Source organism: Equus quagga, chromosome 9, assembly GCF_021613505.1.
Source record: "Equus quagga isolate Etosha38 chromosome 9, UCLA_HA_Equagga_1.0, whole genome shotgun sequence".
Taxonomy (NCBI): domain Eukaryota; kingdom Metazoa; phylum Chordata; class Mammalia; order Perissodactyla; family Equidae; genus Equus; species Equus quagga.
The window spans coordinates 5,053,182-5,068,435 of NC_060275.1; the positions used below are offsets into that span (position 1 = coordinate 5,053,182).

The 15,254-nt window shown below is 43.3% G+C and overlaps 2 protein-coding genes across 7 annotated transcripts in view; one reads left to right on the forward strand and one right to left on the reverse strand.

Moving 5' to 3' along the window:
- Window positions 1-2,710, reverse strand: part of ZNF407 (zinc finger protein 407) — a 208,456-nt gene extending 205,746 nt beyond the window's left edge. For all 6 annotated transcript variants that reach the window (XM_046671441.1, XM_046671440.1, XM_046671439.1 and 3 more), the window contains exon 1: window positions 2,443-2,710. The gene's annotated coding sequence lies outside the window, so the exon portion shown is untranslated. The remainder of the gene's footprint in view (window positions 1-2,442) is intronic.
- LOC124244941 (uncharacterized) overlaps window positions 1-7,770 on the forward strand; it is a 10,893-nt gene extending 3,123 nt beyond the window's left edge. Inside the window, exons 2-4 of the mRNA XM_046671998.1 lie at window positions 1,813-2,162; window positions 2,709-2,946; window positions 6,598-7,770. Of these exons, the coding sequence (XP_046527954.1) occupies window positions 1,813-2,162; window positions 2,709-2,946; window positions 6,598-6,684 (675 nt within the window). The 3' untranslated portion in view covers window positions 6,685-7,770. The remainder of the gene's footprint in view (window positions 1-1,812; window positions 2,163-2,708; window positions 2,947-6,597) is intronic.
- The last annotated feature ends 7,484 nt before the right edge of the window (window positions 7,771-15,254 follow it).

A 15,254-nucleotide genomic window follows, 5' to 3' on the forward strand; every position in this document is an offset into this window, starting at 1 on the left:
CCCCCACACACACACACAATTTTTATGCCGAAGCCCTAATCACCAATGTGATGGTATTTGGAAATAAGGTCTTTGAGAGCTAATTAGGTTTAGATGAGGTCAGAACGGTAGGGTCTCCAAGACGGGATCAGCGTCTTTAGAAGAAGAGGAAGAGAGACCAGAGTTCTCTCTCCATCTCTGCCACGTGAAGACACAGAAAGAAGGTGGCTGTCTGTAAGCAAGGAAGAGCCTCACCAGGAATCAGCACCTTGATCTTGGACTTAACCTCCAGAACCGGGAGAAGTAAATGACTGTTGTTTCAGCCACCTGGGGTTATGGTGTTTTCCTAGAGCAGCCCACAATGACCAACACACTCACTCAAAATACCCCTCTGGTGTGGGCATAGTTCAGCAGAACTGTGCTCCATCCTCACGTAAAGAATGTGTGTGATCAGACCACTGAAGTACTTAACAACTATGAAAGAGAAAGAATTTTAAAATGTACAGATCTAGATACTTCCATTACTAAGAAACACAGCTTAATTTCATCTCCTCTTCACGGATTTATAAACCGGGATTCTTCTCACAACCTGTGGAAACTATGACAAAAACCTCTCAGAGGAGATGTGAGAAAGAGGGAGAGAGGAGAATCAAATAAGAAGAGTCCGTTTTATAAAGGTTAGAGAGTTCTCTTCTAATAACACAAACCTAGTTAGAATGAATGTTGGCAGAAATGTCCCATCAATCAAGTGAATACCCACTAATCCTTGAGACCTAACTCAAATGCTGTATCCTGCAAGCTCGCGCCACTCCTTCCCAGGCAGTCAGACATAATTTACTCTGTGCTCCCCTTTCTCCATTTCAGCACTGAGCAAAAGGCACTATATTTGTTTATGGATCTGTCTCTTCCACCAGACTTTGAAATCATCTAGGGCAGCGTGTTACTCTCTCCAGCACCTAGAATGGTGACTGGCATGAAGCAGTTTGATGAAGTGGAGCCACTTTGCTTTGCTGAATGGAAGTGGAACTCTCTGTGCTATCTCACAGCTTTTCTGTAAATCTGAAATTATTCCAAAATAACCAGGTTTTTTTAAAAAGGCACCAGGAGCCACTGTATTATCAGTAATAATCACACCTGCCTTACATGTCAGGCAAGAAGACACCAGCTACGAGAGCCTTGCCTCACTGTTTTTCAGACGTGCCAGCAGGAGTTAGTAACCTTACATGTAGCAAACTTGAAAAACAATGAGTAACAAACACTTGAGATTTTAATCCTGACCTTAACTTTGGTCAAATTGTTTAACCTTAGTCTCAGTTTGTGAAAAGGGAATAGTAATTCCGACCCTACAAGGCTGCCGTGCTACATGAAGTATACAGAGTATATATCAAATGAGCTCTCCTAACGATGTTCTAATCAATACGTGTTAGCGACCTTCCCCAGGCAGTGCTGCAACTGGACTAACGCTTCACCGCAAACCAGGTGCATACTGTAACTAGTTCCACTGGCACGGACTGTAAAGTTCTAACTCAATCACCATTCGGGCTATGATTACCTATAAAATAATCCTACATATGTGTCCGTAGATGCCAACCCTGCCAAGATGTCCTAGTCCAGAACTCCCCAACGAAATACACAGGCTATTCAAAACTCAACGCAACCGACAGGGGTCAGCAGCTCCTGGCACCCATCTCCCCCGGACTAAGCTCCAGAAAGCGGGCACGCACACTCAGGCCGTGCTCGCCGACTAGGAAGAGGTGGGTATCTCCAGGGACGATCCCGCTGCTGCCAACAGCGACGTGCGGCAGCCTGGGGTCTCCTGCTAGTTGCTGAGAGCACCTGGACCCTGAGTGGCCAAGACCGTCCACTTCCAGGCGTGGTGCTCTCGGGCACCAGCATCCTCAACCGAAGGAGGCGCGGGTGGCAGCAGCGCATCGGTGCGCTGGGGAAAACAGGGAGTGGGCGGGAGACCACGGACACCACCGCCCGGACTATAAACCGACACCGGGCAGCTCCCCGCCTGGGAGCGTGCGTTCCAGCCGGAGAAGCCGGGCGGTCGGAAGCACCCCGACTGCGTGCAGGGGTGCGTGGGGCGCCCGGGGCGCCGCTCCCGCGCTGACAGGCCGGGCCCACGGGGAAACGGAGGCCCGCCGGGTCCCCGGGAGCCCGGCTCGCGGAGCGAGCAGGTGAGGGCGGGGGCAGGGCGGCGGCGGGGGCAGGGCGGCGGCGACGCCGCGCGGGCGGCGGGCGGGTGTCGGGCGAGTCTGGGCGGCGTCGGGAGGGACCGGCGAGCGGGGAGGGGCGGAGGCGGGGGGAGGGGGGAGGAGGAAGAGCGAAGGGTCCTGGCGGGGCTCCCGGTGCCCAGCCGCCCGGGCCCGAGCCCTCAAGCCACCGCCCCCAGGCCCCGCGCAGACGCTGGACGGTCCCCGCCTCCAAACCCCCCGCCCCGGCCAGAGAATAACTTACCTGTTTGCCGACGGAATCGCTCCTGCTAGCCCCTCTGACTGACTCCTCCGGCTCACCGTCTTCCCTCTGGGAGGAAGGGGAGGGACTTCCTGCCTCTTTTGAGCGACTTCCGGCGGCTCCCCGGACGACTCTGTCGTGGTCCGAGCACTGGACACCACGACCGAAAAACAGGATCTCGGAACTGGCCTAGTAAAACCCACATCGAATTCCCTTTTCCTGCCCCGAGTGGCCAGCGGACCGTATGCCGTCTTGTTTTTGTCCATCAGCTCTTGGCAGAAGTCCCTCGGAGATGAAACCGGAAGTCCCACCCCTCCCCAAGAGGAAAACGGAAAGCCGAAGGAGTCAACCGAAGGAAGGGGAGACGCGCGTCAGGCTGAGAGCCTGGCGGCGTGTGACCGGGAAGGCCACCTGGGACTTCCAGCGGCTCCCCGAGCGGGTAACCCCCGGGCGATCCCGCCTCCTCCCTCTCCATCTCTCCTCACTCCACCCCTTCGCCCGCCCGCGGTAAAGAACCTCGAGGGCGGTACGGGAGAAACGGACGCGCCCGGGCCGGGCGGGAGCCGGAGGCCTGCGGGGCGGGCGGCCGGCCTCCGCCTCCACCGGCCCGAGCGGTGCCCGGCGCCTCTGAGGCCTCCTCTAACGGAGCGAGGTTTTCCTGCTGTGCCAGGCGCGTGCGCACCTCCGGGTTAGGAGAACAGCCTTTGGGTGCTCCTAGCAGGGGTCCTCGGAGTCGCAGACCCTAGGAAGTCGCCAGCCGAATTCTGATCCTAACGGGGAGGCGAAAAGCTGAATGGGGTTGTTCGCCAGTTGGCCACAAAGGCTGGAAACGCTTTGGGTGTTTACAACGTTCCTGCACGGACTGTTTTCATAAACGTTAACGGCACAGCGCAAGGATTGTTAGGAAGAAAGTGAGGCACGACCACCACCGGGTCGTGGCCGTCACCAGCCCCTCCCGCCCCTTACACGAGCACGAGCGTGGACTGTCTGAAAACTCTCAATCTAGGAGGGAAGACCACCGCTTGAAAAGTGCAGTGACAAAGACATTGTGTCTAGAGATGGGCAGCAGTATCCCACTGGGGGTCAGGTTGTGAATCTAGGGCTTGCTAAGGAGTTTTGACTTTATCTTGCGGGCATAGGGAAATCTGTTAAATAATCAGATTTGTACTTAGAAAGATAACTTACAGTGGGACAATCATAACCTTATAATAATGATAGGCTTTCTAAACCAGATCATTTCTAAGGCCAATTCCAGCTCAATTCTATTTTAAAAAATCAGAATATTCGGGTGATAACATTTTTAATACTGTTTTATGCAGTATTTTGCATAGACGTTATCTGGTCGAATTCTCACTGTGATTCACATGAATTCTCATGTCTGTCATCCACAGTAGGAAATTGCAATTTAGAAGAGTCAAATAGCCATTCCAAGATCACACAGCTAGTAAAGGGGGACCTCGGCTTTAAACTCCAGAGTCAGCCTGTTCCAGCCCACCAGGCTGACTCCGTTTGGTGATAGGTAATGAAAAGTTCTAGAGAAGCACATGGAAAACAGTTTCCTTAGAACACTTGACCAGCCTGTTAATGTTGTATTTATTCCATTAACCAACATTTACTGGGTGCCTGGTTAAGTAAAAGGTAATAAAACTAGATTCTGTCTTCGAAGAGTTCACTTGAAATTTACTTAGAGTTTACTTGAAAATGTAGTACTTATTAACACAATCTTTCAGGATCTATTTCAACAGTGCTGGTCTTGTATGACAGGGTGACAAATGTCTTGCCGACAGCAGCTAGCGCAGTTCTCCGTGTGGACTAAGCGTGTTGGCGGTCGGGTGATTGATCTTGCTACCTTTCTTACCTTGGGCGTTTAATTTACATTTCATATTCCTTTGAGCAGTGAAATAAAATCTGAGTTTATTTTTTCAGTTCCATCATCCATTATTTTGCTGAAAGAGGACCTTTACATCATAATGTGACATTAAGGAAGTCAATTTGACCTCATTTTCCTCATGTATTAAATGAGTTATTTAGGGTAAAGTTCCTTTCTTTTGAGATTCTAGTAGTAGAAGAGTTTCTAAAATTCCTGTATTGTAGTAATAGTGTCTAATACTGTTACTCTCGTTGAAGGACTTTGTTCTATCAGATAATACTAATAATGTTGGTAACTATGGTTTATTTAGCGCTGAATATGTCATGCAATCCTCTAGAAAAACCCAAGAGTATAGGAAAAAATTGATTCTGTTTTTTTGTGTCTCATTAGGAAAATTTATATATAAAGAAGTCCTGAGAGTTTTTAAGTTGTGTGTGTATCTAGATATAGATAGATAGACAACTCTTTATATCTGTATAAAACGTTGAGACTTCTTTAAAAATTGTTTTCCCTGCACCTTTATGTAACCACAAGATAAAATTTTAATTTATTTTTACAAGGTTGCTATAAAACAGGAGTGGTCTGACACTTGTCTAACTCTTGTCTAGCATTTGGAGGGATGGCGATCCCAGGGTGGGGGGCCAAGCAACTTTTTTGCGCTGAGAGGCAGAAGAGCCAGCGGTAGAATGTTTCCTGGAAAGTCTTGGAGCCCATACGTTAGTTTGTTCAAAGATTTTATCCCTTCTGTTGATTGGTTAGAGCTGCTGGACTCTCTGCCAGTGTTGGAGCTCCCATCCTTGTCACTTTCCTCTGAAATGGAGCTTCTCCACCCACTGTGTTTGAACCGTACTCTCTATTCATTGACTGATGTTTCTTCATATTGTAGACAAGTTTTCTCAAAGAAATGTTTATCCTTACACTTTTAGCTAATGCCTTTCCTTGCTGTCTTAGACTGCTCCCAGAGATGAGGATTTTTTTTCTGACGAATGTGAATGTTTTTACATGCCTTAATCTGTCCTCGTAAATATTTCCACAACACTCCTGAGCCAGAGTTGGAGCCATTAGCAAGGGGTGGAGGTGGGGGCATCATTGATTTGAGGATTATCCTCAGATCCCTCTCTGACACAGCATAAGAACATCTCGGTCATAGTTCTTTCTCTGCCACAAATTAACCTAAAAAAAAAAATTGCATAGTTTTGAAATTCAAATACTGTGAATTCAAGCATGTGGATTTATTGGGGTGTACTCCATGAGTGTCTTATTCATGGCCTCTCCCGCTCTTTGGTGCATGCTTTGCAGCAGTGGCCCTGCGCATCAACAATTCCAGTAAGGGAGAGGTAGCCGATGAGTATGAATACTTTTGGGGTGGAGGAACCTAATGGAATTTTAAAGAAAGATGAGGAAACGGTATATCATTGGTGAAAGAGATGGTTTAAATCATTTAAATTTTCAGAGTTTACTGTAATATTTCTATCATAAAAAATTAAAGTATACTTAAGCATTATGTAGAATTGGAATTTCCCAGTACAAATTGATATGTTATTGCCTTCATCGTGTTTAGTTTTAATCTGCTCATCTTTAACAAAAGGAAACATAACAATGGAACAGTCATTACTGTTCAATCAGCAGGGCCACCTCAGCTCTCAGTAGTGAGGGTGCCGTCTCGCCAACAACGCAAACATCCCTCATTTCCAGTTAGGAGCTTCCATGGGTCTCATTAAGAACTAATTTTCTGATTCTAAGGGTGACCTTCAGAACAAGGTTTCCTCTGAGTCATGTTTGACATGGATAGCTGCACAGATGCCTGGTGAAGGTGGAGAGCTCTTGGTGACAGGTCAGCCTGGTTTAAGCCTCAAGCAAAGCCAGCCCCGCTCAGAACTTTCCACTTGCATTAGCCTGGATCAGATCCTTTTATTCAGTTAGTTTTCTTTTGCTCACACCATGAAGCAACTTAAATGATAGAGAAGTATTATTACCAAATCTAGTACACCTGCAGTCTAAGGGAGTTATAAAGGAAAAACACAGAGTGAAGGTTTGAAACTTCGTAAGTAAAAAAAGCTATGCTCATCACGTTTGAGGAAATAAAGCAATTGATAGATTTACATCTTTTAGTAGGTATGTGATTTCCATTAGATAATGAATAGTAAACACGTTTATAATATAGCAGGTAGAAAAATTTTTTAAATGTACAAAAGAAATTATAATATACCAACTGTTCCATAAATGCCAGGTAGTAGGCTGCAAACCTTATAACCTCTCTAAATAAGTATATTATTTCTGTTTTACAGATGAGAAAAATGAAGCTCAAAGAAGTGACGTATTATTCCCTAGTTCTGCCTGTACTGGCTAACTTTGGTGACTGTTTGCCTCTCTGATGTCCCACGCTTACTCTCCCACACACACTGCTCCTGCTAATCTGGCCCTGTGGCCAGGATGTAGTCCCAGTAAAGAGACTCCCTGGCAAGAGGGAGATGCTGCACAGACAAGGCGCCAGAACTTCACTCCCACATCGTCTCCATATCAAAGCAGCATTTTCAAACACACAGAGAATGTTGAGAAACATTGAATATGTCTGTTTGTCTCATATCAAAGAGGCCTATCAGTATCAGGAGTTACAGTTTAGTTAGCCTAAATATAAAACCTGTTTTAATGAGAACTATATACATTTTATGTCTAATTAGCCAATTAATTTGCTATTCCTGCATGAAATTTACAAAACTTGCTAAGAGAAAAATTTAGAATGGAGATGCCTAATAGGAACTGAATTAAACTATCGTGGTTTAAACACAAAGTGGTCTGGGGTGGTGAACATGAAGTAATCTACACAGAATTTGAAGTATATTACGATGTACACCTGAAATTTATACAATGTTATAAACCAATGCTACTGCAATTAAAAAAAATTTTTTTTAAACAAAGTGTTACAGCTTTTTTAACTCTATGAATGCACCAGTCGGGAAAGACTAAGCAACACTGTGTTAACAACCATCCCAGATCTCTCCCAAGTCTATTCCCACCTCAAGTCTAGCACGATATTGCTGGACACTGCACTCCCTGACACCCCCCCATGGGACCCGCGCTCTTGGAACCTCCACTTTGTGGGTTAGAGGGAGAGCGGACACTGACTCTCGTGCGGGTTCTGAAAGCTTCAGCACAGAAGTAAAATAGTTCTCACCTATTCACATTTCATTGGCCAAGGCAACTCACGTGGCCACACCCAACTTCAGAGGGGTGAGAAGTTCGCTCCTGGCATGTGCCATGGAGAAATGAAAACGTGAAGGGATTAATGACAGTCTATAGAGAAAAACAGACTGAATCAAATAGACACGATGTCTTGTTTCATCATTTACTACTATTTTGTTAACCTTCTGAACCTGAGTTTTTCTTATCAGTAAAATGGTAATAATAATTGTGATAATATCTACTTCAAAGACTGTAAATTACAAGATCATTAATGTAAAAAAACATTTTTCCCTCATACACTGCTGGTGGGAATGCAAACTGATGCAGCCACTATGGAAAAGAGTATGAAGATTTCTCAAAAAAGTAAAAATAGACATGCCATATGACCCAGCCATCCCACTACTGGGTATCTATCCTAAGAACTTGAAATCAGCAATTCCAAAGAGACTCATGTGCCCTTATCTTCATTGCAGCATTATTCCCAATAGCCAAGACAGGGAAGCAACCTAAGTGCCCATCAACGGATGACTGAGTAAAGAAGATACGGTGTATATATATACAATGGAATCCTACTCAGCCATAAAAAATGACAAAATCGTCCCATTCACAGCAACATGGATGGACCTTGAGGGTGTTATGTTAAGCAAATTAAGCCTGAGAGAGAAAGACAAAGTCTGGATGAGTCCACTCATGTGGAAGATAAACACATGGACGAAGAGAACAGATTAAGGGTTACCAGGGGGAAAAGGGGGTGGGGAGTGGGCACAAAGGGTGAAGGGGTGCACCTATATGATGACTGACAAATAATAATCTGCAACTGTAATTTCACAATGTTGTAAACTATCATAACCTCAATTTTTTGAGAAAACCTTTTTAAACTGTAGAAAGTTATACAAATTAAAAATGTATCACTGCTTCGAAAATGAGGAAATGTGAAATAGTTGCAGGATGACACACATGCACAAAGTATTTGTACCGGGAGGCTTTTAGCTGCAGATAATAGAAATACAACCACCACTGACTTAATCAATAAAAAGGTTTTTCGGCTCACAAAACGTGGAGTCCAGAGGTAGAGGAGGCTTCATTGATTGACTCAGTAGCCGAATCTCGGTACCAAGGACTTAGACTTTTTTCATCTCTCTGCTCTTTGATTCTCAATGTCAGATTCAACTTCAGGGTAAAGTGATTCCAGGCATCACACCTGGACAGAAAAAATGTCCCAAGAAGAAAAGAGAGCTTGTTTTCCTATGAGTTTTCTCTTCAGAGAGAAGAAAGTTTTCCCAAATGCCCCCAGCAGCAAACCGTTCTCAAACTCACAGCCAGCATTGGCTCCTGTGCCCATCCTAATCTTTCAGACCTCTGGGGCCTACGTGGATCATGGTAAGGTGTGAGCTTTCCCTGTAGCACTTGGCTGTGTGGGAAAGGGGTGGATACATGAACAAAATAAGAATTAGGAAGAAAGGGGAAAGTGGATGCTGGGTAGGAAGCCAATAGCTTAAGTAAGTTATTACAACAGAATATGATTGATTTCATCTTTATAAATTTGAGTACCTAATTTTAATACATTCAGTCGATGAGGTAGAAGGAAGTGCAGAGACAATGTGACATCCAGCTTTCTCCGTGGAGATTTAAGATGTACTAGTACTAACTGAGGATGCATCATGACCTCTGTTCTCACAGCCAGGAGGCCTCATCTTCCAGTAACTGGACATTTCCTAGCAACAGACCTCAGCTGCAGAGCAAGGAAGATCCCAATTTGGAATTGCATCATATGTACCCCAGCGGCACAAATAAGTTGATTCCTAATATTCCTCTTTAAGAAATGATGATGTGTAGAAGATTTCTCTCTCATTTATAAATGGAAGAAATGTTAGAATATTAAAATAACAAAAACAAATATAGCACGTGTTGAGCATCTGCTGTGTGTCAGACGCTATGCTAAGTGCTTTACACATATTGTCACTTTGCTGCCAACAACCCTGCAATAAACATGTTCTAATTTCATTACAGCTAAGGAAACTAGAGCTCAGAGAGATGACCTGTCTTGCCCAGAATTATTCAACTGGCAAAATCTGGAGTCTGGATTTGATCTGGAGCCCATTCAACATGCTTGCACCACTACACCAGTGGTTTCCAAGTTGCTGGACATTAGAATCACCTCAGGAACGTTGCAAAATCCCACTGCCAACATCACACCCCGTAGCAATTAAATTAGAAAGTTGGGGGCAGGAGAAGAGGAACCCAAGCATTAGTACTTCTTAAAGATCCCCAGGTGATTCGAATGTGCAGCAAAGGCTGGGAACCACTGCACTGTGTTATGTTGTTTCTTTAGACAGGAACTCAAACCAGAATCTTCTCTTCCAAGACCAAGAGCAGTGAATAATATTGTCTAGTGCATACTCTCACTCCTCTGATCCCCTAACTCTGGAGTTCTGCCTTAGATTAACTACTGTTGAGTTTCGCTTTTGCTCCTCCCACCCAGCCTGCACCAAACATCCGACGGATGCAAGAACAGTTTTGACTTTGCGATGGAGAGTTTTCCCCAATTATAAAAAAAATGCAAGAATAATAGATTTAATTTTCTTCTTACAATCTAATCATTCACGCTAAACTAGAATTTAGAGAGCATTTAATTTCTGACGTCTTTTTGCTTTATAATTTTTTATTTTGAAATAATTTCAGACTTAAAAAATGATAGAAAAGTGCAAAGAACTCCTGTGTCTTCTCCAGATAAGGATTCTGTAGCTGTCAACATTTTACCATATTTGCTTTATTGTTTACCGTGGCCCAGGTTCATTCCCTAGTTAAGGAAGTATGCCACCCACCTGTCAGTTGTCATACTGTGGCGGCTGCATGTTGCTGTCATGCTGAAAGCTATGCCATCAGTATTTCAAATGCCAGCAGGGTCACCCATGGTGGACAGGTTTCAGCGGAGCTTCCAGACTAAGACTAGGAAGAAGGATTTAGCTGGCCACTTCCAAGCAGTTGGTCATGAGAACCCTATGAATAGCAGTGGAGCGTTGTCTGATATAGCAGTAGAAGGTGAGAGGATGGCACAAAAGGAGCAGGCAGGTTTCCACTCTGCTGTACACAGGGTCGCTACAAGTTGGAATTGATTCTATGGCACTAACAACAATTCCTATTTTTTCGCTCATTTTTTATCTTGTTCTCCTTTATTTTCTTACATAATTTAAAGAATTTCCAAAAGGAGTTATAGGTGAAAGTTATCAATGAAGCATAGGAAACAAATAGTAAAGTGAAAAGACTTTAATCCAACTACATTAATAATTTCATTAAATATTAATGATTAAATACTCCATTTAATGTGAAGAGATTGCCAGAATGAATTAAAAAGAATATCTTAGCCCCATCTGCTGCCCACAAGAGGTGTTTGTTAAAGATGATATCTTTCCATGTTTTCCGGCCTCCATTTGTTTCTGATGAGCAGAGGTCATTCAGATCTTTCCTCCCTTTCCTGTTTCTCTATATGTAATTTGTCATTTTTCTCTGGCTACTTTCAAATTTTTCTCTTTATTTTAGGCTTTCATCAGTTTGATCGTGATATGCTTAAGCATGATTTTCCTCATATTTATCCTGCTTGGGGTTTTCTGAGCTTTTAACATCTGTTAATTTATGTATTTCACCAAGTTTGGAAAATTTGCGGCCATTATTTCTTCAAATATTTTTCTTCTCCATTTTCTCTCTTTTTCTCTTGAACTCCAAGTAAATATATATTACAGCTCTTGATATTAATCACAACGCACTGAGGCTCTGTCCTTTTCTGCTTTGCTTTCATTCTTCTTTTCTCTCAGACCTTCAGATTAGATAATTTCTATTCATCTATCTTCTCTGTTCCCTGATTCTTCTGTCATCTCCATTTGTCTGTTAAAATCAGCTAGTGATTTTTTTCTTATTTCAGATATTGTATCTTTTAGTTCTAAAATTTCTATTTGATTCTGTCTTATAATTTCTATTTCTCTGATGAGATTTTCTATTTGTTCACTTATTAAAGGCATATTTTCCTTTATGTCTTTGAGCAAAGTTATAATAGCTGCTTTGACATTTTGTCTGCTAATTCCAGCATATGAATCATCTTAAGGTTAATCTTCATTCATTTCCTCTTTTCTCTTGATTATGAGTCATGTTTTCCTCTTTCTTAGATGTCTAGTAATTTTGAGTTGTATCCTAGACATATGAGCAATATACTGCAGAGATTCCTCTGAAGAGGTTGTTTGTTGTTGTTATTGTTTTAACAGGCCATTATTTTGGCTCTGTTAATCCTCTGTCCTTTGTCTCTCTTGTCATGGTAGCAAGTGAAATCTCATTCACTTCCCTTGGCCTTGGCTGGGAGGCTTGACTCTGCCTCACACATGCACAGTTCAGAGGTTATCCAGAGGTTTAGGCAGAGTATGCAGGACTGGGTCCTTCCCCTCTGTGACTCCATCTCCTTTGCAGCACCTCCGTCCCCTGCCTTTGTGCTGATGTGGTAGACCTGAACTCTGCCTTCTGGTTCTTCCAGTGGGGTTTTAAATAAAGTCTCAATAGCCTCCTTTATTTGAGTATAATTATTTAAAATTTGAAAGGAAGCACTGGTCATTTTTAGTGACTAACCATTTTTGATGACTAATTTACTTGAACAGTGCCCTTTAAAGTTCTAATTTCCTTTAAATTAACATTTTCTGCCATTACATTCATATGCCTACCTACAATAACAGTGAGAATATGCTATGAACACTTAACCACCCACACTAAAATTTTAAATCTAAGTTCTCTTGGAATGCTGTTTTGATGAATTTCAGTGTGGGAGGTGAGATGATTTAAAACTTCATACTTTCTATTATAGTCAGAGGCATAATTTCTCTGACATCTTTTTTCATTCTGAGTAAGAAATTACACTAGAATAATGTTTTTAAATAAAATTTTTCCATGTAATGATAGTTTTTTCTCTTCAATCTACCCAAACTAAAAAAGTTCAGAAGCATTTATTTACTTATCATGACTGCTAAGAAATTATAGTCATTACACCTACCATCCATTCTCTTCCACATTGTGCTGGGGAAAAAAATACATCACTTTGCTTCAGAAAATCCCCTGTGTTTCTGTCTCCGTACTTCATCGATTGATTGAGCCTTTGGATAGCTGAGCAAAGCATGGAATATACCAAACCTAGCCTCTGCCTCCCAGTGCTTGTTTCCTAAAGAGGAAAGTTTTTTTCAATATAGTGAAGAGGAAGATTACCTTTCTTACTTGCCAAGTGGTCTACAAACTAGAACGTAGATGTCACAGGGTTGGTCAGTAAAAGAACAGAAATAATGTGTGCAAGTGTGAGGCCCTGGTTTAAGTTGTACTGGTGGTTGTCACGAAAGACAGTGGTATAACAGATAGGTAACTCAACCATAGTAGAGCTAACTGTAGGTACATTATCACACGAACAAATGTTTTACTTCATCTTGTATAATCAAGACCTCAAATCATTATTTAATTCTTTAGCTATTACATGTTCAATTAATATTCAAACTTGAATTTAAAAATAACGTTAAAAATAATAGCTAGATAAATTGAATACATTTAAAACTAGATTTTTAAAATTATAGTATTTAAAGATCATTTGGCCCTATCATAAAATGGCGTTTGTTTGGGGACTTGTTTTTTAAGTGATAGCAGCTGTCAGTAGAAGTGAGAAGCCGGATAGAATAGCATTGTCTTCTTCTTTCATAAGCTTCCTTCTTATTCCACTTCTCAGAAGTTTGTTGAGCACGTATTATGGGCCAGGCACTGTGCTTAGCACAGCCTCTCAGCTCAGCTGATCATCACCCTCCAGGAATGGCAGGTCAGTGTTACCCAACCTTGTGATTGCTCAAGAGAAATCCTTTGTGTGAAGTCTGCCGATTCTGAAATGCTGGCGTCCATCTCAGAAGTGCTTAGGACATTGTGAAGGCTGCAGGAAACAGACTGAAGGGAGCCCATGGGCCTCCTAGGCTTCCAGTTTGTGACTTCTGAATTTAGGCATGACCCCTGTGACGTCACAAGCGCTGCCTGGGAGGATCCCCAGGAGCTGTTATCAGTCAGTGGCACCTCAGCATGACTTGTTTTATGTGCTTTTTTCCCAGTACTAGCTGCTCTCAAGATGATTTCAACCAGGAATGATGTGAGGCAAAGAGCATATGGAAGTCCAGGCAGGAGACAGCAGGCTTGGCAGAGGACACCCCAAAAATGCAGCCGCAGAGTCAAAAGGAAGATTTTAGTAAGCAATATTGAGCACCTACTGTGTGCAATGGACTTCACGGGGCCCATGAAGTGCAGAGATTAGTTGGAAATGGAATCTGATGTTATGAAGCTGTAAGTCTACTAAGGTAGATGTACATAAATTATGGGAATGCGTGGCATCCTGTAGACGGACCAACAAGTCTTGAGGTTTCCATTAGTTTATCATATAAATGTTCCCTGAAAACCTACAACATGCCTGGAACATTGGCGACAGCACAATAAACAAAACAGACACAGTCTCTGCACTCAGGGATTTACAGTCTAGAAGGGGAGCTGGTAGTTTCTTAAAAGATGTTCTGAAACGCTACAGTGGAACTATGGAGACTGTGATGGTGAACAGGGACACCTAACCCGCTCAGGAGGAATCAGAAAAGTCTTTCCTGAAAAAGTGCAACTAAGCTGAGATCTGAAGAATAACGTGGAGTCTGGCGTTGTGGGGGGACTAGCTTGACCAAGAGGACAGGTAGTGTTCCAGGGCTGGGGAGGGAATCAGAGAAGGCTCTGGTGCAGGTGAGATCTCAGTTCATTTGAGAAACCAGAAGGCTTAGAAGGATGGGATTGTTGGGACATATGTAGTGAGGTTAGAGGAGTAAGCAGAGAACCGAGTGGGCCAGACTCGTAGATCCTATTGCGATGTTGGACTTCATGCTAAGACCCTATGGCCGCTGTAGGATTTTAAGCAGGAGAAAAGGGACGTGCAGTCTGCAATGTGACACATACATTGGAGAGGGCTGCCATGAAAGCAAAGAGATTAGGTAGGGGCTTTCACAATAACTCAGCAAAAGTTATAGAGGATATGGCTTACAGGCTATGGGAGGTGATGGTGAAAATGGAAGAAGTGGTGGCTTTTGAGAAATGGAGTAACTGGTTTTGATATCGAATTGAATTTGAAAGAGAGGGAAGTGTCAAAGAAGATTCAGGATTACAGTGGCCCACTTACCAAGGCAAGGAATACCAGGGTGAAACAGGTTCGAGACGATGTATGAAAGTTTCCATTTTGGACGAGTCGAGTTTCAGATATGAAATATGCAGGAGGATCAAGGTCCAGTTCTCAGAAGAGGGGACTGGGCTGGGCTGGGCTGGTGTCTGGCTAACACAGAGGCTGAGGGAGGGATGCACTGGAATGAACATGTGGAGTGAGAAGAAGCCCAGACCAGGTTCTCTGTGTGTCTGTGGCCCACTGCCCTCCTCCAGCTGCAAGTGCAGAGAATGTGTGTCACCACAGGGCTCTTGCACTGTCTAGCACACACTCACACAAGGTTTATTTTTATGAATACAACATAAAACCAAGAACATTCCTGGTCCTCATTATCTTCCATAAGAGCATCTACCAAATCTAATTGACAGTCCAAACCTGGACAGTCCCAAACCTGACATGTTGCCCTCCTTCAATACGATGACGTCCCCTCCTGATCATGTCACAATATACTCCCAATAAGTATACTGGGTGGTCATTTTTATCCATGTGCATATGCTTCTTTGATAAAATTTTTTA